Below are 25,146 nucleotides of genomic sequence, written 5' to 3'. Positions count from 1 at the left end.
CTGCTGCACTGGCTAGCCAATACAATGGAGCAATTACTATGTCATTTAAAATGAACGATTAGATGCCAAGAAGCCCTCTTAGAGACACCCTCGCACATCAGTTTTTCCAGACAGTGTGTAAGCCAGATAGTGTGTATGGCAGCTGTGGTATGTTAAGCTACCAACATAGTTACAGGTAGCCACCATATTGCATTAGAACAAACTGATAGAATGCAAATTCATTCTGGCTGATAGGCTTTCAGTTATGTTACAGCACTGATAATATATGGATTTTCCAGACAACAACAACCAGCAGCACAGCCAAGGATCATGTCATGGCACAAGTTCACAGACAGCTGAGCCAAAATGAGTGTTCATATATATGGTACCAAGGATGACACCACCACCAACTACTGAGATAGCTGTGACCTCCAGCCAGTCAAAAGAAACATGCCGTTGGCCATCAACAACATCCTGCACCTATGCAAGACAAGTGCAGCATCACCACTATTAGTTCCACGCACACTTCAGCAATGAAGCACACAATTGCTCACCCTTCTGCAATCACCTAAACTTGAAATTTATTCTGCAGTAGGTGCCCCAGATTGCAGCAGTCATCCAAGCTGCGTACAATCATGACACATTGACCAAACTAATTTTACCCTGGTTCCATGTGATGATGGCAAACTCTTCATTCAGAGTTACTCAACCACCCAATTCTTCACCATCAACACTGGTTCAAAGGTGAACACCATTCTCTGTGAGAACCATCTAATAGAGTGGAATATACCATATTTTACGGACTATAAGATGCACTTTTTTTTTTCGAAAAATTGGCTCCAAAATTCAGGTGTGCCTTATACTCAAAATTAATATAAAAATGTTTACTATTTGATTTGAAATTCACAACAGTCTTAAAATGGCCATATATTCAATGCTACGGGACACCTACCTCTATCTAGTAATACTGGATTCAACTGGCAGTAGCAGTGCACAGATGCAATGAACATGAGTTGTGGGGATTCACAAGCTTGCTAACCCCATCTCCCTCCCACCCTGCCATACAAACCGAGAACACTGTCTGCCTATGATGTATCATTGCAGTCTACTGTACCAGTGAACTTGAACTGAAAGTGATTTGTGTGATCAGTAATAGTACAATACTTTTGTTAGTAGCTACTTTTGTAATGCAAAAAAAATAAAATAAAAGGTATTCATGTGGTGCAGACTGTAAATTGAAAGTAGCAGCATATGCAGAAGGAATATGGAAACAGAGCAGCTGAATGACATTGTGGCCCTCAACCAACAGAAAAAAACATTTGTGATTAGAGGGCTAGTAAAGAAAAACTGAAAAAAATGAGGAAGACTAAATTTGCAAATACAGTACTGAACATAAAATGGCTAGAAGATGATGTATTTAAATAGATTCAAAGACACCATCAAAATGGTATTGGAATTAATACAAAAATGATTCAAATACATGCTTGTAAGCTAGCGCTACAGTGGAAGAGCCTTTAAGGGTTGAGTTGGTTAGTACTACAGGTTTACAGTGTCATGGACTTAGCATGTAAGCCAAAACCAAAATATCTCAGAAAATGCCACAAGAGGGCAAAGGGAAAATATTACCTTTCCATCACTATATTATTCAGCATCAAAAGAAAACCATGTGGAACTAAGTCAAATAGTGAGTATGGTCGAAACTCCTCTGACATTTGATCTGCTATGAAACAGGACTGTTGCCATGAAAGGTGCTAAAATTCTAATTATAAAAACTTCACTTGACAGAGACTGCAGTCATGTGTGCATGAGTTTTGTTTGCATAAGTGTGTTTATGTGTGTGTGTGTGTGTGTGTGTGTGTGTGTGTGTGTGTGTGTGTCTGTTGTCTATTTTTGATGAAGGCCTTGCTGGCTGAAAGCTTACTTGTAACAGTCTTTTTGTTGTGCCTATCTGCAACTCAGCATCTCCACTGTATGGTGGGTAGCAACTTTCCTTTTCATAATATCATACATTCCATCCCAGAATTTCCATTGTTTGATTAGCTATAAAAACAAGTGGACATGAAAAAATGCCCGACATTGTTGTCCTTCCATGTTGTACTGCTGTTACTAAAATTAATCCAAAGATCATTTTCAAATGCAAAACAATGCCAGTATCTTCTGAAGAACCACCAGGTCTTATTGTTAACGTATATCACAAAGGCTGGATGGATGAGGCTGATATGAAATTATGGATGAACAGAGTGTGGGAAAGAAGGAAAGGTGCTTTATTGAAGAAGAGTTCTCTTCTTGTGCTAGACCAGTTTAGTAGTCATTTGAAAAAGTCTTTGAAAGAGAAACTGAGACAGGGAAATACACAACTTGCTGTTATTCCAGGAGGACTTACTTCACAACTGAAACCTGTTGATGACTTGATAAATAAAGTATTTAAAATCTATATGAGAGAGGAATGGAACAAATGGATGATGGATGAAACCCAACATGAATTCATGCTGAAGGGAACCTACAATCAAACAAGTGTGTCGGTGGATAAAACAGTCATAGTCTAGAGGGAGAGAAAACATTATTTGCAAATCTTTCAAGAAGTGCATCATAAATAAAGCTCTTGATGGTGGTGAATACAATCTTACATATGAAGAGAACATGGATGATGATGAACAAGGAGAAGAAGAACAAGAAGAAGAAGAAAAAGAAGAAGAAGAAGAAGAAGAAAGTTCGGATGACGATTTTCAGGGCTTTTAAAGGTCAGTTCGGTTTTATAAACTGACATTTTCTTTTTTAGTCTGTCTTCACAATCTAATAATAAAAGTGGTAAAAATGTTACGTTTTTTTAAAAAATTGCTTAACAATCAAGGTGCGTCTTATAGTCCGTAGAGTTTTATAGACCACAAAATATGGTACTGACCTTTGGACTTATTGTTCCAAATGATTCTTCTATTGTGATTTATGCAACTGACATCAGAGGACCTGTCTTAGGGGGAGGTTTTGTTAGACACTAACTCTCTTGATCTGACACACCAAAGGAATGGAGAATCCATGACCAGCACAAATACTCAGCCTCCTAGATAACACTGCAACTGGCTTGAAAATAGTATGCTGCACTATGCCTGGTTTCTCTGCACAAGTTTGGTGCACTATGTCACAAATTTGCATCAAACTCTTTGCACCACTCAACAAGTAGAAGGGTATTTTTGATGATGTACACTGGCTGTCACAGCCTGTAGTACATCCCATAAACAAACTAATCTAATAGACCAAGTCACAAAGGAATTAAAGACATTACCTGCCAGTGGATGTTGATTTATATCAATGGGGCAAGTTGAAAATCTGTGCCAGACCAGGATTTCAAATGGCTCTGAGCACTATGGGACTTAACTTCTGAGGTCATCAGTCCCCTAGAACTTAGAACTACTTAAACCTAACTAACCTAAGGACATCACACACATCCATCCTGAGGCAGGATTCGAACCTGCGACTGTAGCGGTCGCTCGGTTCCAGACTGTAGTGCCTAGAACCGCTCGGACACTCCAGACCAGGATTTCAAACAAGCTTACTATGCAGATGCGCTGACCACTATGCCATCCAGCCACAGTGATTTCCACAGCCACACAAACTACATCTACATCTACATACATACTCTGCAATCCACCATACGGTGCATGGCGGAGGGCACCTCATACCACAACTAGCATCTTCTCTCCCTGTTCCACTCCCAAAGAGAATGAGGGAAAAATGACTGCCTATATGCCTCTGCATGAGCCCATATCTCTCTTATCTTTGTGGCCTTTCCGCGAAATGTAAGTTGGCGGCAGTAAAATTGAACTGTAGTCAGCCTCAAATGCTGGTTCTCTAAATTTCCTCAGTAGTGATTCATGAAAAGAATGCCTCCTTTCCTCTAGAGACTCCCACCGAGTTTCTGAAGCATTTCTGTAACATTCGCATGATGATCAAACCTACCAGTAACAAATCTAGCAGCCCGCCTCTGAATTGCTTCTATGTCTTCCCTCAATCCGACCTGATAGGGATCCCAAATGCTCGAGCAGTACTCAAGAATGTATTGTATTAGTGTTTTATAAGCGGTCTCCTTTACAGATGAACCACATCTTCCCAAAATTCTACCAATGAACCAAAGACGACTATCCGCCTTCCCCACAACTGCCATTACATGCTTGTCCCACTTCATATCACTCTGCAATGATACGTCCAAATATTTAATTGACGTGACTGTGTCAAGCACTACACTACTAATGGAGTACTCAAACATTACGGGATTCTTTTTCCTATTCATCTGCATTAATTTACATTTATCTATATTTAGAGCTAGCTGCCATTCTTTTCTTAAGAAGTCTTCGAGCCACTCACATACTTGGGAACCAATCCCATATGCTCGTACCTAAGTTAGGAGTCTGCAGTGGGGCACCGAGTCAAATGCCTTCTGGAAGTCGGGGAATATGGCATCCGTCTGATACCCTTCATCCATGGTTCGCAAGATATCATGTGAAAAAAGGGCGAGTTGCATTTCACAGGAGCGATGCTTTCTAAAGCCATGCTGATGCATGGACAGCAACTTCTCTGTCTCAAGGAAATTCATTACATTTGAAATGAGAATATGTTCGAGAATCCTGCAAGAAACCGATGTTAAGGATATTGGTCTGTAATTTTGAGGGTCTGTCCTTCTACCATTCTTATATACAGGTGTCACCTGCGCTTTTTTACAGTCACTCAGGACTTTACATTGGGCAAGAGATTTGCAATAAATACAAGCTAAGTAAGGTGCCAATGCAGTAGAGTACTCTCTGTAAAACCGAATTGGAATCCCATCAGGACCTGGCGATTTATTTATTTTCAACCCATTCAGCTGCTTCACAACCCCCCGGGATGTCTATTACTATGTCCTCCATACGGGAATCTGTACGAGACTCAAACGGCGGTATGTTTGTACGATCCTCCTGCATGAAAGATTTCTCAAATGCTAAATTTAAAATTTCAGCTTTTGTTTTGCTGTCTTCTGTTGCCAGGCCAGACTGATCAGTGAGTGACTGGATGGAAGCCTTTGACCCGCTTACAGATTTTACATAAGACCAGAATTTCCTTGGTTTTCAGCGAGATCTTTTGCTAAGGTATGACAGTGGTAGTGGTTGAATGCTTTACGCATCGCTCTTTTTACAGCAGCACGAATCTCTACTAACTTTTGCTTGTCCTCATTCTTCCGATCTTTCTTGTACTGCGAGTGCAACTGCCTTTGCTTCCTGAGCATTCTCCGAATTGCGCTGCTAAACCATGGTGAGTCTTTTCCATTTGTAACCCACTTTTTCGGCACATACTTGTCCAATGCGTGATTTACAATGTGTTTAAAATTTGCCCATAATTCTTCCACATCCATCGTACCGGATGTAAATGAAGTCAATTCATTTACTAAGTGGGATGCTAACAACTGCTTATCTGCTCTTTCTAGTAAGAATACTCTCCTAGCCTTCTTGACCGACTTTTTAACTTTTGTAACCATAGTCGTAATGACAACACCATGATCACTAATCCCTGTCTCAACACTGACAACGTCGATGAGGTCTGGTCTGTTTGTGGCTACCAGATCTAAACTATTTTCATTATGCGTTGGCTGTCGATTTAGCTGCTCAAGACAGTTTTCGGATAATGTGTTCAAAAGTAATTCACAAGACAACTTGTCTGTACCACCTGTAATGAATCCAGAGACATCCCAGTCTATACTAGATATACTACTCTAGCATTCCTCCTGTCAGACCCAAATTCTCAACTTATACTGCACACTCTGTCATAACCTTAATTATATATGTGATGACTGTTCTTTTGGACGTGATCCTGCAGCCACTATGAATTAAGACACAAAGGAATTAAAGACATTACCTGCCAGTGTGCATTGATTTATATTCTTCCAATCCATATGTGGCATACAGCAAACCAGTGCTTCACAGTATTGGTTAAAAACAGTCTTGCAACCAAGATGTGCTGACCACTATGCCAACTAGACACAGTGGTCACCACAACTGCACAGACCCTAGCACGTCTCCTGTCAGACCCAAAATCCCAACTTATACCACACACTACTGATGTGTCCCTGCTCATCAGCCTCACTACTTGTGGCATCTCACCATTTCCTATAAGAGTTTAATCTTGGTGTACATCCGTACTGAAGGGATCATTGGCTGTCATCATCTTAATTATATATGTGGTGTCTATTCTTTCAGACATGTCCAGAAGAACGGACACTGTCTTGACCTCGCAGCCACTATTAGTTGAGACACAAAGGAAATAAAGGCATTTCCTGCTATTGGACTTTGATTTATATGAATGGGGCAAGTTGAAAATTTTTACTGGACCAGGATTTGAACATGGGTCTCCTACTTACTCGGCAGAGTGCTGACCACTACACCACTGAGACACAGTGGTCACCGCAACAACATAGACTAACCTAGCATGACTCCCGTCAGACCCGAATTCTCAGCTTATACCACACACTACTGATGTTGTGCCCCATTCATTAGCCTCATTACTCCCAGCATCTTGCCAATTCCTGTAAGAGTTCAATCTTGGTACTGTAAGAGTTCAACCTTGGTAAGCATACGCACTGAAGAGATTAATGGCCACCATTGCCTTAATTATACATGGGGTGTCTAATCTTTTGACACATCTGAAAGAACAGACACTGCACATATAATTAAGATGATGACAGCCAATGATCTCTTTGGACATGTCCAAAAGAACAGACACCGTATATATCATTAAGGCGATGATGGCCAATGATGCCTTCCTTCATGTCCAAAAGAACAGACACCGCATATACACTATGTGATCAAAAGTATCCAGACACCCCCCAAAACATACGCTTTTTCTTATTAGGTGCATTGTGCTGCCACCTACTGCCAGGTACTCCATATCAGCGGCCTAAGTAGTCATTAGACATCATGAGAGAGCAGAATGGGGCACTCCGCAGAACTCATGGACTTTGAGTGTGGTCAGGTGATGACTTTGAGTGTGGTCAGGTGATTTCCACGCTTCTAAACATCCCTAGGTCCACTGTTTCCAATTTATTTATTTATACGTGTCCAGAACATAACATACTAAATATAATTTACCATACATAGCACATCATACATATATATTACAAGTATTACAGAGAATATGTGCATATTTATATTCTATGTGCTGCCCAGAACTCCACTGCACAGACTGCCTTATCATTGGCAATAATCAGATCATCCATGGACACAGGTTCTAACTGTTTCCTGCAGCTGAGTAGGTGCTGATGGTCTTGGGGTTCACCACACTCACATAGTTCGTCCCCTGATGTGTATCCCCATTTCTTCATGTTCTCCTTGCGCTGAGGCACTCCAGTTCTCAGTCTATTGAGTACCTTCCACGTTGTGTATGGGAGATGATGACCTGCAGCAAGTTCTTCCTTGGGGTTGTCCCAATATTTCTCTGATGATGAGCTATGCCAGAGTATGCAGGTGATGTCTGGATTGGTTGCATTGTTCGGAGAAAATTTTTTCTTGACTTGAGTCTTGGTGTTTGACGTTTGCATCCAAACAGGGGGTGTCTCTGATCTGTCTCCTGCTTCTTTCTTTCCACTTCAGCTGTTGTTCTCCTTCGGATGTCTGGAGGTGCTACACCCATGAGGTGGTAGATTTTGTCAACAGGGGTTGCTCGCAAGCAGCCAGTTACAATTTGTCCTGTTTTATTTAGGGTAATATTTACCTGTTTGGCATGGCTGGAATTCTGCCATACAGGTGCTGCATATTCAGCAGTGGAGAAGCACAAACGAGGACAGATGTGCAGAGGACCTGTGGGTGTGCTCCCCAGTTGTTGCCGGTCAGTTTCCTAATAATGTTGATCCTCACACTGACTTTCATTTTTGTATCTGTACAGTGGTCCTTGAAGGTGAGGGACTGGCCCAACTTCACTCTGGGGCACTTGGGGATGTCACAGAGGGTCAGCTGTTGACCTCTCCAGGTTATTCTCAGTTTCCTCCATGCCTCTCTGTTCCGTAAGTGAAATGCACACACTTGTGTTTTGGAGGGGTTTGGCTTCAGGTAGTTGCTATCATATTTGTTACATAATGCTACAAGAACATTACACCAGACTGTTTCCAATGTGATAGTGAAAAGGAAGCATGAAGGGACAGGTACAGCACAAAATTGTACAGGCTGAACTCATCTGTTGACTGACAAAGACCGCTAACAGTTGAAGAGGATCGTAATGTGTAATAGGCAGACATCTATCCAGACCATCACACTGGGATTACAAGCTGTATCAGCATCCACAGCAAGTACTATGAAAGTTACGCGGGAAGTGAGAAAACTTGGATTTCACGGTGGCTGCTCATAAGCCACATATCACGACAGTAAATGCCAAATGATGCATCTCTTGGTGTAAGGAGCTTAAACATTGGATGATTGAACAGTGGAAAAACATTGTGTGGAGTGACAAATTGCAGTACACAATGTGGTGATCCGATGGTAGGGTGTGGGTATGGTGAATGGCCAGTGAACATCATCTGCTAGTGTGTGTATTGCTAACAGTATAATTCAGAGGCGGTCGTGTTATGGTGTGATCATGTTTTTCATGGAGGGGGCTTGCACCCCTTGTTGTTTGGTGTTGCACTATCACATCACAGGCCTACATTGATGTTTTAAGCACCTTCTTGCTTCCCACTGTTGAAGAGCAATTCAGGGATGATGATTGCATCTTTCAACATGATCGAGCACCTGTTCATAATGCGTGGTCTGTGGCAGAGTGGTTACACACAATAACATTACGACAATAACATCCCTGTAATGGATTGGGCTGCACAGAGTCCTGACTTGAATCCTATAGAACACCTTTGGGATGTTTTGGAGCACCAACCTTGTACCAGGGCCCACTGACCAACATCATTAACTCTCCTCGTTGCAGCACTCCATGATGAATGGGCTTCCATTCCCCAAGAAACCTTCCAGCACCTGACTGAAGGTATGCCTGTGAGAGTGGAAGCTGTGATCAAGGCTAAGCATGGGCCAATACCATATTGAATTCCAGCTTGACCGATGGAGGGCGCCACAAACTTGTATGTCATTTTCAGCCAGGTGTCCAGATACTTTTGACCAAATAGTGTATAATTAAGGTGATGCTGGCCACTGATCTCTTCAGTGCAGATGCACATCAAGCGCAACCTCTTACAGGAATTGGAGATATGCCACAAGTAATGATACTAATGAGTGGGGGCACTGTATCAGTAGTGTGCAGTGTAAGTTGAGAATCTGGGTCTGATGGGAGGCATGCTAGGGTAGTCCATGTAGTTGAGCATGACCACTTTGTCCTGATGGTGTAGTGGTCAGCACTCTGCCAAATAAGCAGGAGACCCAGGTTTGGCACAAATTTTCAGCTTGTCCCATTAATATAAATCAATGCCCACTGGCAGGTAATGATTTTAATTCCTGCATGTTTCAATTCATAGTGACTCTGGGATCAAAAGAGTGCCTCTTCTTTCAGAAATGTCCAAGCTTGTCTGAAAGAACAGACACCACATATATACAATTAAAGACTGTTTCATGTAGCTAAATGTTGAATGTGACTGCAAAAACTGGATACAAACTTGTACTGCTTGTCAACACTGTAGGATAGGACAGCATACACAGCCAAATACATGGTCAATGAGCAATACTTAAGGGGCATTTCAACATGTTCACTTTGACATAGTCAGACCCAACCCACAGTTGGAATGCTTCTGGTACAGTCTCTGTGCACTCAGTTGACCGGGCCACTTGCTTTGTTGAAGCCATGCCCCCTAACATGACAGAAACTATGGCAGGAAATTTGGTGAATTTATGGATTTCAAATTTTGGCTACTTTGCTTCCAAAGAGACCAACCAATGTCATCAGTTCGAGTCAGCACTATTTAGCATACTCTGTAATCTTTGCAGTGTCCAGTGGCACTGCACCACTGAGTATCACTCTCAAAACAATGGGTTGGTGCAGTGCCAGCACTGCATGCCTAAAACAGCACTCTTCTCATAGTGGAAATTCAACAGAATCCTTGTAGCAGATCTTTTAGACATATGCTCTGTTTATTACGAAGACCTCCATGCTTCATTAGCACAAATCCTATACAGAGAGTCACTCGTCGGACTAACCGACTTCGTATCACCAACACAACCACCAGCAGATAAGGAACTATATACTCTCATCTGTAACAAGAAACAGCATATTGCACACCTCAGAATACCACTTGTGCAGGCACATGGCTCACCCAAAACTTTTGTAGATCATTTCTAAAAGACTGTTACCTTGTCAAGTTTTGGGATCATGTGACCTGACCTGCCTTGCAGCCACTATATTCAGGCCCTAGATAGTGATAAAAACAGAGCTAACACCTTTGTCATTCTCCTCTATGGGAAACCAACCACTGTTTCAGTGAGTTGTTATAAACCCGCACGGATTCTGTGGGATATCAGTGACACAAGTGATGAAGGTATAACACATACAAATACGAATTCTCACACTCATCAAGAACATATCTTCCCATCTTATTTGTCAAATGAAAACAACACTTTCATACTGAAATTCAATGTGCAGCAATTACAAGCAGAAGACATGACAGTGAAACTGGTTTATGATTTCATCATCATGGAAGTACAGCAAAGGGAGCAGCAGGTTGGTGATGGGTTCCTCTTCAGGCAGTTCACTCACAGCTACAAACTTCCCCATGATGTCAAACTGCACACTTACACAGTCCTACCATCACAGCCATTAAGAAACAGCATTCGGTTACATGCATGCAAACGAAGGTTGGGACAACCACAACTATGACTCGACTGCCCTCCACAGCCTAGACCCCCCCCCCCCCCCCCCCCCTCTACTCCAATGCAGACCAATAGCCACATGTCACATTACAGACTCTAAATATCATCCAGATATGGTGTGACTGGTCTTGTGTAGCTCACACTCCCTGTGTCGGCCCCACCATCAATAATCATAACAAAGGGAAGTGAGTCTTTTCAGTCAGCGATGGGAGTGGTGCGACAAGAATATTTTTGGTTGAGGCAGTTCACTCTGAACAATAGCTGGTTGCATGGGCTCTTCTCTGTATTGCAGTACTGGCAATACATTATGTATTATCTACACTTGGTGCCTTAGTTATTCCAGCATGAGTATTCCTACCCACATGCACCACATAATAAATGTTTTACTTTGTTAACATTTGCACTGATATATCGTGCAGCACTGAAGGTACTTCTTCATGATGACCACTGTTGTACATGGACAGAGATGTTCCATATCATGCAAATTGTCTATAACAACTGTAAAATCTTTTTACTTTCCAAACAGCTCCACTGTAAGATACCACAGAATAAAAATGAAGCAATGTAAAATGTTAATATTCTGCGTTCTGTATCTTTCCCTCCTTTGTGGATTGTTAAAAAGATTTGCTCTATTTCAACAATGGAACTACTTAATTAACAATAAATATAACACCAAAGGAAAAACTATGTAACTGATTTATTTACCATATGGTACTGAAGTTCCTGGGTAGTACACAAAACTGTACTGCCCTGGATAAGAAAATCTGTAGAAATAAACTGGCTCAGTACTTGTGGATGCTATTATACGTGCAGCCCTATCAACACCAAAGTTGATTATTGAGTCTGAATATATCTGAAACATACATATTTTTATTCATGAGTATCTGTGTCAAAATTAACTGAAGATGTTTGTATGTATATATGATTGTGGTCAATAAAACTACTTACATTTCCAAGACCTTCAAGAACAAATTCCGATATTGGTAAGTTATGAAGATAAAAATTCCGTATGTTTTGACTTTTGTATGCAGAATTGTGTTCTTTCTTGTACATGAAAGCTAAAGGAGCCACAGAAGTAAAGTTTTCTTGCATTTCAGTTCGCCATGAAGTATTGTTAATGATTGCTGCAAAATACACAATTAAAAACACTGTAGTATTTATCATACACTCAGCTCATAGAGATATATGCTTCACGACAAAATCAATTTTTATTGGCATAAAGTACTAAGTAAGAACATATATACATGTATATATACACCTTTCTCACCCTAGATTGTGATACTGTGGAAAAGGGAAAAGAGACAGGGAGGGAGGGAGAGAGAGAGAGAGAGAGAGAGAGAGAGAGAGAGAGAGAGAGAGAGAGAGAGAGAGAGAGAGAGAGAGAGGGGGGGGGGGGGGGGGGGGGGAGGGAGAAAGAAAGAAATGAAGCAGTTGAAAAATGATAAGTGGTTTATTGTTGTCACCTATAGTTGATACCGTAAAAGCACATAAGTTCACTTGTCAACATTCATATGAGGAAAATGTAGTGGAAGGATACAGCAAAGCTTTTTCATGATAGATGTCAGCATTAGGTATCATTAGAAAACTTCACAGTTGAAAAGAGATGCAATATATGAACATTAAGGCTCACTAAGTTGAAGTTTGAAGAGATCTGAGTTATAACTTGCTGATCATTGAAACTTTAAGAAGTTAGAGTAATAGAAAAAGCTTAATAATTCCACTTTCTAGAAAGTAGGCAGAGTCACACATATGGTGGAAATTTTCTACAGTTGAAGACATGTACTAGTCAATTTCTTCCTCTGCTTTACAATACATCTGTCAGACACATCAGTTTGAATTAGCTTCTTGTCTTTTGAGATTTATCCTTGTCCTTCTTTCAATCTCCTATTTTGCAAATCTCTTCATTCCTCTGCCTACAACATTTGTCCTGGATCTATTTTTGTTCTACAATCCACTGGTGGCCTCAGTTTTCAATTCAGATGTTACCTTGTTGTGTGAGTGTGTGTGTGTGTGTGTGTGTGTGTGTGTGTGTGTGTGTGTGTGTGTGTGTGTGTGTAATCTTATGGGACTTAACTGCTAAGATCATCAGTCCCTAAGCTTACACACTACTTAACCTAAATTATCCTAAGACAAACACACACACCCATGCCTGAGGGAGGACTTGAACCTCCGCTGGGATCAGCCACTCAGTCCGTGACTGCAGCGCCTTAGACCGCTTGGCTAATCCTGCACGGCTTACCTTGTTGTAGTTCTCTGTTTTCTGTGCCCTGTATTCTTTCAGATCCATGTATCTTTTGGACCTAATTCACTTTGTTTTGCTACTCACATAAAACTATAGTATCTGTTATGTCAGTCTTCCATGATCCATTCTCCAAAAATGTTTGAAGAAAATTGCTGCCATAGCTTCTTTTTTTAGTGGACCAGTCTTTCTCTATTCACCTAGGAACTGAAATCTCTTCACCATCTGAATTCTCCCTGCTTCTAATGACCTCCATCTAGGAAATGTCCCGATGTTCATCATTCAGTGTGTTCTTCTAATGGAGATATTTTAATCCTGCTTTATATGCCTATCACTAAAGATAAGATAACAACAATATTATGAAAATGACAGAGTGCTACTCAGCACACAGAGAAGGCACTGCATCACAGACAGGAACAATGAAAGTACTGCTAAACATTAAACTGACAGACAAAAACAGTGTTCCTTCAGAAACAGAAAACACATTCACACAAGCACCACTCAGATACACATGACCACTGTCTCTGGTTGCTGTTTACTGACTGTGGACTGCAACTGTGTCTAATATAAGAAGCGATGTGGGGTAGGTTGTGGGGGCAAGGAAGAGGTATGGGGCAGGAAAGGGGATAAATAGTAAGGTAGGGTGGGGAGGGTGGCTGGGGGGATATGTTATACTGTCTGCGAGGGTGTCCAGGGATGTGGTGGGATAGGATATGGCTGCTAGGTGCAGAGTCAGGAAGCCATGCTGGGAGGGGAGGGGGGGGGGAGCAGAAAAGGGGGAAAAGTGAGGAGAGAAGTAGAGAAGGGGAAAAGACTAGTAGGTGTATTGGTGGAATAGAAGGCATGTGTAGTGGTGTTGCGGGAACAGGGTAGGGGATAGGTAGGTGGAGGACAGAGACTAGTGAAAGTTAGGCCAGATGGGTTATGGGAACAAAGGATGTATTGTTGGGAGAGTTCCCACCTGCAAATTTCAGAAAAGGTGGTGTTGATAGGAAGGATTCAGATGGCGAAGGCTTCTTTGAAGTGAAGCACATTGTGTTTGGCAGCACATTAAACAAGTGGGTGGTCCAGCTGTCTCTTGGCCACACTTTGGCAGTGGCCATTTATGCAGACAGACACCAGTTCTTCCTCAAATCCTTAGGCCCATCCCAGATCTCTACCATGAGTCATCTCTCTGCAGACCTCCACCACTTCTAGCACACCTACCTCCTATGTGCTCCCTAAAGTCCATAAATCCAACAACCAAGTAAGCCCATTTATGGCCAGCCACCTGTGCCCTTACAGAGAGAATCTCTGCTCTTACAGACCAACAACTTCAGCCTATTAAATCTAATCAGTGGTTCCTTGTGCAAAATTTTACTAATTTGCTACAATATTACACAAATAAATAGATTGTGGTTCACTATTTCACCATGACAGATGTGACTCATTATTGTTGCAATATTAGCTGTACCTAATGCATTAAGATTGAGTATGTTGTTTATATGTTTATAATTTCCACTAGTTTTTTATTAATGCATTAATACTCCTAGCTCTTTTACTTGCCCTGTACCCAACACATCAGTATTCCCAAATAACCAACATGGAAAGCAAAATCACGTCTGCAGATCCTACTCTTTTCATACACTTTCATATTAAATTTCCTCATACACTCACTTATATTAGCACCACCTACAGCCTTTCAACTTAAAAAGGTATTTTATTTATTTATTTATTTATTGTTCAGCTAATTCACTCTATACAAGATGTAGCCTCTTTAAGTTATTAAATACATTTTTAAGAGGTGTTTCCATGCATCTCTGTCCTCTGCTGTCTTCTGCCAGCTGAAGCCCACAACCTTCCTGAGTTCCTTATCCCAGCGATCAGGTGGTCTCCCTGGTTGTCTTTGTTTTTCTCTGGGACTCCATTCTAAAACTGATTTTGTCCATCTTCCATCCTTTCTGCCCACTGCCATTTTAGAGTCTTAACCCATTCTATAATACCTTTTACTGTGAAAAATTCATTTAAAGTCCAAGTTTCACACCTGTACATTAAAACCAGTAGTACATACTGATCAAAAACTGTCTTCTTTAAATAGACTGGCATGTTAGATTTGAAAACTGTTGCATTCCTTCTATAAGCCCTCCAACCCAGTTTAACTCGACGAAAAATTTCAGGCTTCAAATCACCTTTTGTGTCAATTAATTGCCCCAGATAAATGTATTCTGTAAAATTGTTTAGGATGTTGCTGTTCATTGTTACTTGTCCTTCAGCTACCCACTTATTACGCATAACCTTAGTTTTGGAGTGATTCATTTTAAGACCAACTTCCTGAAAACGATCTGTTAAGTCTTTTATAGAGGGCTGCATTTCCATCTTACTGTTAACTAGGACCACTACATCATCAGCAAATTCAGGTTGGTGAGCCTTTTACCATTTATCATTATTCCTCTGTTGTTCCAAATCATTTTGGACATAGCCATCTCGAGAACTGCTATAAAAAACTTCAGGGATATAGGATCACCCTGCTTTACTCCTTTTCCAATGAGAAATTCACACTTGTTTTTTTCCTATGTTGATAGATGCTACAGACGTGTCATAAATGTTTCACAATGTGTTTATATATTGTTTTCCCACTCCTTTAAAAAAGGGAGTAATAGTAATTAAATTGTGTACATTAATCTTATGTATATGAACTGAACTGTTTAAATATATTTAAACTTTGTAATTAAGTGTTTAACATCACAAGGAATAAAGTTTAAAAAAAGAAAAAAAAATTTGTAGCAGGAATCGAACCTGAACCAAAGGAACCGCCCGTCAGGTGCTCTTGACCACTGGGCTGGGGCACCGATACATGGATTGCTGCTCAAAAGTCCCTCATACTCTGCACTTAAATCCTTAGAGAGTGTTTTACCTTTTCCTACAGTCCACTTGGGCGAAATATTCTAGGAACTTGAAATGGATGTTCAAAAAAATGGTTCAAATGGCTCTGAGCACTATGGGACTCAACTGCTGTGGTCATAAGTCCCCTAGAACTTAGAACTACTTAAACCTAACTAACCTAAGGACAGCACACAACACCCAGCCATCACGAGGCAGAGAAAATCCCTGACCCCGCCGGGAATCGAACCCGGGAACCCGGGCGTGGGAAGCGAGAACGCTACCGCACGACCACGAGATGCGGGATTGAAATGGATGTCTATCTGCTTCTATGCACGTAGTTTGAGCCAAATCAGTGAGCACCATCCCATGATCTCCTGTTGCTAGATTTAAATTTGGGGCAGATTAACCTAACCCTTTAACTCTCACTTTCTCCTCCAAAGATTTATTGGGAAAAAGGGCCTCTTTAGCAGATCATGTAAAGAAAACACTATCATATTATATTTCATTGCATACTCATGTTTTTTTATTATGACCTATACCCTTTAGACTTACAGTGGTAGTAATCATAACTAAATAGAATACATTGATTTTATGTATGTAAATTGAACTGTTTAAATTCATTTAAATTTTATAATTAATAGTTTAACACTGTGAGCATTAAAATATAGTTGCAGCGGGAATTGAACCTGTACCTATAAATTGCCAGTTGCAGGCGGAGGGGGAGCGGATGGGGGGGGGGGGGGGGGCAGCTTGGGGGGTGACGACACTGTTACATCAACTGCTTCTCAAAAGTCCCTCTACACTAACATCCCCAATACCCATGATCTTGCCGGCCGCAGTGGTCTAGCGGCTCTAGGCGCTCAGTCCGGAACCGCGCGACTGCTACGGTCGCAGGTTCGAATCCTGCCTCGGGCATGGATGTGTGTGATGTCCTTAGGTTAGTTAGGTTTCAGTAGTTCTAAGTTCTAGGGGACTGATGACCACAGATGTTAAGTCCCATAGTGCTCAGAGCCATTTGAACCATTTTGAACCCATGATCTTCTCATTATGAACACTACCTTTCCCTAAATCCAACTGATTCCAAACCCAAACCTCCTTTCTGGTCACCATGACCATCTATATCCTCACCCACAATTACTTCTCCTTTGAAGGTATCACCTGAAACAAACCTGCATGGCATTGTCCTTTGCCAACCTACTTATGGGCCATCTAGACGAATTCTTCCTAACTGCCCAGACTCCCGAATCCCTCAAATGGTTCAGATTTATCAATGACATCCTAGTGATCTCATCCGATGGTGAGGACACCTTATCCATATTCCTCCACATCCTCAAAACCTTCTCCCCCAATTGCTTCACCTGATCTTCACCAACCCAATGAGCTACCTTCGATGTTGCCCACCAAGTCAAGGATGGCTACATCAGCACCTCCATCCACATAATCCTACCAACCAACAATAATACCCCTACTTCAACAGCTACCACCCATTCCATACCAAGAAGTTCCTTCCATACAGCCTTGCCATCTGTAATCATTGCATCCATTGTGACAAGCAGTCCCTCACCAAATATATCAAGGGTCTTGCTGAGGCCTTCACAGACCGAAATTACCTTCCCAACCTTGTTCAGAAACAGATCTTCTGTGCCTTGCCACTCCAGTCACCTACCAACTGCCACGTAATCATTGTATGGCCACAAAGGAGTACTTCTCTCATGACGCAGTAATACCCAGGACTTGTGAAACTGAATCTCATTCTGTGCCATGGTTTCACTATCTGTCATCATGAGCTGAAATGAGGAATATCTATCCACAATCCTCCCCAACCCTCCCAAAGTGGTATTCCACCATTCACCAATTCTATGCAATATTCTTCTCCATCCCTACTTCACCCCTGCTCGCAATCCCTTAGTGTCATGTGTTGCATCCCTGCAGTGGAAATAGATGCAAGGTCTGTCCCATACACCCTCCCACTATCACCTACTCCAGTCCTGTCACAGGCTTCTCCTGACTCATCAGATGCAGAACTATCTGTGAAAGTTGCCATGTGATGTACAAACTAAGCTGCAGCCAATATGCTGCTATGTAAATGGGAGTTACTTAATGGCTCCTGCCAATCTGTGGCCAGGAGGCAAGTGGGCCATCCAGTTGCTAAACATACTGTCCAACACGAAGTGCTCCATTTCAGTGGCTGCTTTGCAGTCTGTTCCATCTGGATCCATCCTACCAACACCACTTTTCTTCCTTTTTTTGCTCCCAACCCCCCTTCCCTTCCCCAGTACAGCCTCCTGACTCTGCACCTAGCAGCTCTATCATCTTCCCACCACATCGCTGCATGCTCTCACTGGCAGCACAACATCTTCCCCCACCCCTACCCCCTATTGCTCTCCCTCCTCATCCCATGCCTCCTCTTTACCACCCACCCTAGATTGTTGCTCACATCAGATGCAGCTGCAATTCAAAGTTATGCCACAGCAGCCAGAAACAATGGTCATGTCTGTGTGGGAGGTGCTTGTGTGAATGTTTGTGTGTTTCCTATTTCTGAAGAAGAACTTTTTAGTACAAAATCTTAAATGCTTAGCAACCTTTTCATTTCCATTGTTTGTAACTAGAGATGAGTACTTTTATCAGTCAAATACTCTAATAATTTGGACAAGATAACTCTGTCTGCCACTGGCAGTCTATCTGCATTTCTTTCCTCCTGTATCTCATGCACATTTCACCTATCCTTTCATTTTTTATTGTCATTACCTAATCACCTTACTATAAATCTTAAAGGCATTTGAGAGTGTTGCTCTGTTTTTGATATTGGACATCATGTTGCTTAAGATCTGTATGATGAGATTACTGGATTTTCCATCCAAATCCATCTCTTCAAAAATAGAACAATGTTAATCTAGCTACAGAATCATAGGCATTATTGAAGTCCATGAATGTGAATATGAAATTCTTGTTTTTCTGGTTTTGATACATGACTACCAGTTTCAGGTTTAAGATCTACTCTATACACAATCTACCATTCCTGAAACCTCTCTTGTATTCATCAGTTTGTAGATTTATTTCCTTTTCTACTCTTTTCAGCAGTGCCTTCAATAATATCTTATAGCTCACTGGTACTAGCAATATTCCTGTGTAATTTCTACCATTGACTTATCTCATGTTTTTGTGAAGAGGATGCATTAGTGCCAATGCCCAACCCTCTGGCAGCTGCTCATCTTCCCATATTTGGAATGCAACATGCATTCTGAGTGTTCCATGTAAATCTTGAGTATTTTGTTCTTAGAAATTCTCTTTTGGCTAAATTAAATATTCCTTCTCGCATTTTTTGCCTGAGATTCCTGAAGGCATTAACAGCCATCTTAGAAATTGCTCAGATTTTAGGTTTTCTGCGAACACTAATCCACCTACACATTTTGATGGTGCCAGTTATTGACATAGAATTAAGGAAAAATTACATGAAAATGTAGACTTGAAGCACAGCACTGTAAGGGTGTGAAATGTGAACTGCATGAGTACCAGAAAAGCACAGAACAAAAAGGACATATTTGGTAACAATGCCACATAATGTAGGGCACTTGCAATTAAATGGTCAGATAAAGTGTGGATGAAGAGCTTCTAATAACAGGAAACAATAAAAGTCACCTATGGTAGTCCTTCACCAGAAAAAGTAATAGGTTGATGGGTCATGCGCTAAGGAAGTGGAAGGTACAGTGGAAGTGAAAAAAATTTAGTTAGTAGACCCATGGATTAGAAAATGTAAACAGATTCTTTAGAATATTTGTGGTATTAAGTATGGAGAGATGAAACAATTATAAAGAGACTGGAAGAGTTGAAGAATGTCTTTAATCAAGTCAGATGGTTGATAACTTAATAAATAAATAATTAACAGACTTCATCAATTTTATATAACAAGCATCTTGGTGTATGGCATAGAATAGTGAGATTCTTGGTGTAATACACTTCAACCACTAATCATGAACTAGATAGTACATGGAATATATATATGACTGGGGAAGGCACAGTTTCACTTAGAACTATTACAATATGAAGGTATCAGGACATGGGTTGGTGCATTAAATTTTATAGTTATTTGTCATTTTTACTCAGTAGAGTGTTTCCAATTTTCATTCAAGATTTAGAAGAAACATTAACTGGGCTCATAAAGAACCTGTTGAACATTCTAGCTCAGGATTTGAATTTATGTTCCTCTACGTCAAGAAAAAAACTGTTTTATATGCTCTAATATTTGAGATTGATTATTTCTTTGTTTCTATGTAAGAGTAACATGACCCAAAGAAAAGCAAATGCACATTTATAGTTTCCATATTTTGAACAATAAGGTATATATGATTAAGCAGTTCTCTACAATATGTGATACAATGAAATTATTAAATAATTTTAAAGCTCTCCAAATACTTACACAAAGCTCTCCATGAAAATTCATCTTTTGTGTAGCCAGTCAGAAATGGGACATGGCTGAAGTGGCCAGACAACATGAGTTCATCAATTCTCCAGTGAAGAAAACGTTCTGATTTATCATGAAGATCAGGCTCAATAACAGGATAGAATATAAGAACTGGATCTATTGCCCAATCCTGTTTGACAAAGAAAGTTGACATTAAACTGTAGTTACAGTTTATTCATATTATGTGATATAATGGCTTATACAACACTTGAACATTTTGGCCTTAAGGTGTAAGATAGAGTTATTCTATGAAAGACATAGTATGAAAAATGCAGTACAAAGTTGTGATGATATCAGGATGTAAACTGAAACTAGTAATTACTATCCTTTAAATATATAAGTATATTTTATAAATCATTGAAAGCTGCATGGCAGTGGATAATTTCCAATGTACAAACATTAAGGTATTTGTGTTATTCCATTTATGCACAGAGTAACTATGTCTGTGACAGAATATTCACAGAATATGTCGCAAAAAATCCATTGTTATATTTTGTAAGTATATATTCATAGGACATTAGATGTTGTACTTCTAGCAACACCTAGATCGTCATTTATATTACACTCCATTAAAGCAAAACAAGTCAATTGTACTGCTCTACTTCATATATGTTGGCATTCCCTGTATGTCCAACCAGTTCCAGATAATATGCACATCAGCAGGATTCCAGTACACAATATATGAATGTATTTACACAGTGTATTTCACAGGCAAATCACAACTTTCCAGTATATTACCTTGAATCAAACCTCACTTATTTTATGTGTTCAGATCTGAACCTCCGTGAATAGTGAGTCAGAGATATACATATGGTATCACTGATTATATTCTATCCCTACATTATTAGTGAAACCTTCCATATTTTTACAAGACTTTAAGTTTAGAACATTACACTTCTCTAGTGGCCAATATTTGTATCACAACAAAATGTTGATAACATTTGATTAGATGTCACCAACATTTTTATCAGAAAGCAGTTCCTCACAAACCCTTCCCACCAACACCACCTTTTCTGCATTGTATGGGTGGTAGCTCTCCCTACAATATATCCTATGTTACCATAACCCTCCTGGCCTCAACCTCCATTAGTCATTGTCTTTTATCCATCTACCCCCTTCCCTTTTCCTTTTCCCATTCCAGCACTACACAGCCCTCTATTCTACCAACGTACCCACAGTCTTCTTACTTAACCTCTACCGACCCCCCCCCCCCCTCCCCCCTCGTGCCCTGTGTCTAAACTCCCGACTGCACCTAGCTGACCTACCCTCTCCCCTCTACATCTTGTCCCTGTATGCTCCCAGAAGCAGCACTTTACCATCCCCCATCCCTATCGTGCTATCCCTCACCCTTCCCACCCCAACTTCCTCCTTACTCCCACAACCCAGTTTGCAATTATGGACTGCTGTTCACAGTCTGGCATTGGCAGAAAGACTGTGGTCATGTATTATGTATTGTAAAGCCATTGGAATGCAGTGACAAGCTACATAAGACACACTGTTTTGTATATCTCAATGTAGAATGTGCACGGGTAATAGTGGCGATTGTTTGGTTCTAGTGAGCATAGATAATTCTGTTGACAAAAGGGCAAGGGGAATATCAGGGACTATAATTTTCTTATGAGAAGCGTGAGGGAACAGCTACAGCAGGTAGAAGAATGGCACCACAGACACTGATACATAGCAAACGAGGATGGTTGGATGCAGGCAGTTAACTGCTAAGTACAGTATTTGACATATCAAACAATGAGGATATTCATCAGTTGAACAACACACTAGAACAAGTAAAAATAGTAGTGGATGCAAATAGGGAAACTGTGGAGATGATGACAGCTGATGAATCTGGAACACAATGTACTGAATAACACTAGGGTAGTATGAGAAATTGGCAGGGCATGTAAAGAATACAACTTGGATATAATATAAAACGAATTAAATGTGGTTGTGGGGAGAATAGTTGTAACAAGATTCTTGCACTTTTAGCAGACAGCCTACATGACACAACAATTACAGTAGCCACAGTGTAAGAAACAGTATTCGTGCTATACATAGGCAATTAAGTCTCATGTTGTTATCACTGGTTTTTAGTGAGACTATTGAAAGTATAACAGAGCCCAACAGCAGAACTACAGCACCTAATAGAACAAACAGACAAACATTTGATAACTAAAGAAAGCTTCAAGACCCAAGATAGCTAAACCATTGTTATACTGGATGATTGGTTTTGAAACATCTCTGCTGTCATTATTGGATATTATGCTTTAAAATTTTACGTGGTATTGTCCATCACCATCACATGTTATCTCACCCCATCTGTACTAATTCCAACCGGTGACATATGGTAGAATAGTAAAAAACTTTTCTCCATATATTCCTGACATTGTCAGTCTGGCAGTGATCTGCAGCATATGACAACTGAATAAAACTTCACTATAATAGCATATTATTTGATGATGGGATTCGACAAAATTATAATGTCATTATCGGATCTTATGCTTTAAAAATTTTTACAATGTACTGCCCATCAGCATTTCAAATCACTTCACATTTCATATGCACCTCCCACTCCCACAAAGATCATTACACATCAGCATGTGAAATATAAAAGTATTATGGACAATCTGAGATGGAATAATGACAATATTATGAAAATGGTATATTGCTATTCACCGTATTCGGAGATGTTGAGTAAAAAAAAAGGACTGGTAAACAAGTAAGCTTTCTGCCAAAAGACCTGCTTCTGAATTAGACAACATACTCACACACACAAACACACACACACACACACACACACACACAAACACACATTCTATGCAAATTGCAAATGCAACTCACACACACGACCACTCTCTCTGACTGCCGAGACAGTGGTGGTCACGTGTGTGCATGAGTTGCATTTGTGTGAATGTGTGGGTGCGCATGATTTTTTGTGTGTGTGTGTGTGTGTGTGTGTGTGTGTGTGTGTGTGTGTGTGTGTCTGTCTAATTCAGAAGAAGTCCTTTTGATCAAAAGCTTACTTGTTTAGAAGCCTTTTTGTCGTGTCTGTGGCTTAACATCTCCACTATATGGTGGTAGCAGTCTATCCTTGTCATAATGTTGTCAAAAAGTACTACATACAGATATTGTACCAATTACAAGCGTTCTTGTTCACCACAAGCTGGTAACTAACAGAGACTTCTCTGTCAGTTTCCAGTTGATGGTGAACATGAACACTTGTAATCAGTGCAATATAGTTATGTTTGTACATAATACTTTTATATTTTACATGCCAATGTCTAGTGATCTTCATGTTGGTGGGCATTGCATATGTAGTGTGAAGTAACTTGCAATGCTGATGGGCAATACATTGTAAAAATTTTTAAAGTGTAAGATCCAATAATGACAGTATAGTTCTGTTGAATCACATCATCCAGTAATATGCTTTTTTAGTGATCTTTGCTTGTGACATTTCCTTCAGTTATCATATATTGCACATCATCGCCAGACTTACAATGTCAGGAATATATGGGGAAAACTTTTTTACTATTCTACCACATGTAAATGGTTGAAATTAAGGCAGGTGGGGTTGGATTACTCATGCTGGTCTGACTTCAAATGGTTAGTGTGAATGCACCCAATCAATACTTTATGGTACATCCTTATCCCATGAAGTGAAAAGCTATGGGAACAGGGATGCAGGTAAAAACACAAGAAGTACTGTTGGTGTCAGAGTAAAAAGAAACTTACATGATAATGTCAAAGGAGGAGTTGCAGGTTGGCAAAGGTAAAGTCTTATTGTCTGCCCAACTAGAAAGATTCAGACTAGTGTCCAGGCATGTGAAGTACAACTGTTTCGAGGTAAGACAGAAGCACCTGAATGTCTGAGGAAAGTATAGTTTCCACATCCTTATTTTCAGAAAGTGGGTGTGTACTGGATTTCCTCAGTATTCACTCTGGAAATCATGATCATAAATTGTTATGAGCAAGAGAAGATGAGAGGTATGACAAGTATGGAATTATGAGGTAGCGGTATGCTAATCAATGGTATGACTAGTGATATAGTGGGTACAACATTGTCTCCCAGGTAAGGTCACTAGAACGACTGTCTCAATCTGACACAACCAACGTTGTATTGGCTGGAGAAGCCACTAGATGTGTTGCAAACCCAGAACCTAATCTTCCTAAATGAGACCTTAAAACCAGACATCCTATGCTCCATAGACAAATTGATAGCATCACAAAAGGGACAAATCACTGCAGAGCAGAAAAACGATATCTTGAGGAGGAATGCCAAACTGTACTCACATGTAAGTGCCACAGCTCATGGTTATAGTTAGTGTTGCCTGAACCTATCATGTACGAAAGACAAACATGTGTACCTCATACCACCAGAATGGTTTATTAATAGGAGTTAGAATGGTTATGACAGAACTAGAGTAACGAATTACTTGTTCAGTAACAAAACGGTGGAGTATTATGGTTTAGGTGATACTGTTTGTTTGCGGCTTCAGTCATATATAAAGGACCAAAAGCAGAATGTAATGCTGAATGGCTGATCCAGAGGAACTGCCTCATTTGTGTGGGGCACCTTAATCTGCAATGCGCCAGAAGACTGTGTTTTAGATCTGTCAGTGTTTCTTATTTTCATTAATGACTTCCTCTTTGTTCTGATACAAAGAGTAAACACATACTTCTTTAGATGGTACTTCAATTCTCATTGATAAATTTTCAGATAACAATCTTGAACAAACTGGAGATAAAGTTTTCATTGCAATTTTAAACTGTTTTTCTTCAAATGGTCTCTCTTAAGATAA

At 40.3% G+C, this 25,146-nt stretch overlaps 1 protein-coding gene across 1 annotated transcript in view; it reads right to left on the bottom strand.

Annotated features, from left to right (window-relative positions):
* LOC124547545 (esterase E4-like) overlaps window positions 1-25,146 on the bottom strand; it is a 244,047-nt gene that overhangs the window by 68,301 nt on the left and 150,600 nt on the right. Inside the window, exons 7-9 of the mRNA XM_047125113.1 lie at window positions 20,312-20,486; window positions 11,742-11,917; window positions 11,499-11,646 (exon numbers count right to left, since the gene is read on the bottom strand). Of these exons, the coding sequence (XP_046981069.1) occupies window positions 11,499-11,646; window positions 11,742-11,917; window positions 20,312-20,486 (499 nt within the window). The remainder of the gene's footprint in view (window positions 1-11,498; window positions 11,647-11,741; window positions 11,918-20,311; window positions 20,487-25,146) is intronic.

The sequence above is a fragment of the Schistocerca americana genome, chromosome 1, assembly GCF_021461395.2.
Source record: "Schistocerca americana isolate TAMUIC-IGC-003095 chromosome 1, iqSchAmer2.1, whole genome shotgun sequence".
In the NCBI taxonomy this organism is placed as follows: domain Eukaryota; kingdom Metazoa; phylum Arthropoda; class Insecta; order Orthoptera; family Acrididae; genus Schistocerca; species Schistocerca americana.
The sequence above is the reverse complement of the archived record's forward strand: the minus strand, read 5'-3'. Positions and strand labels throughout refer to the sequence as shown.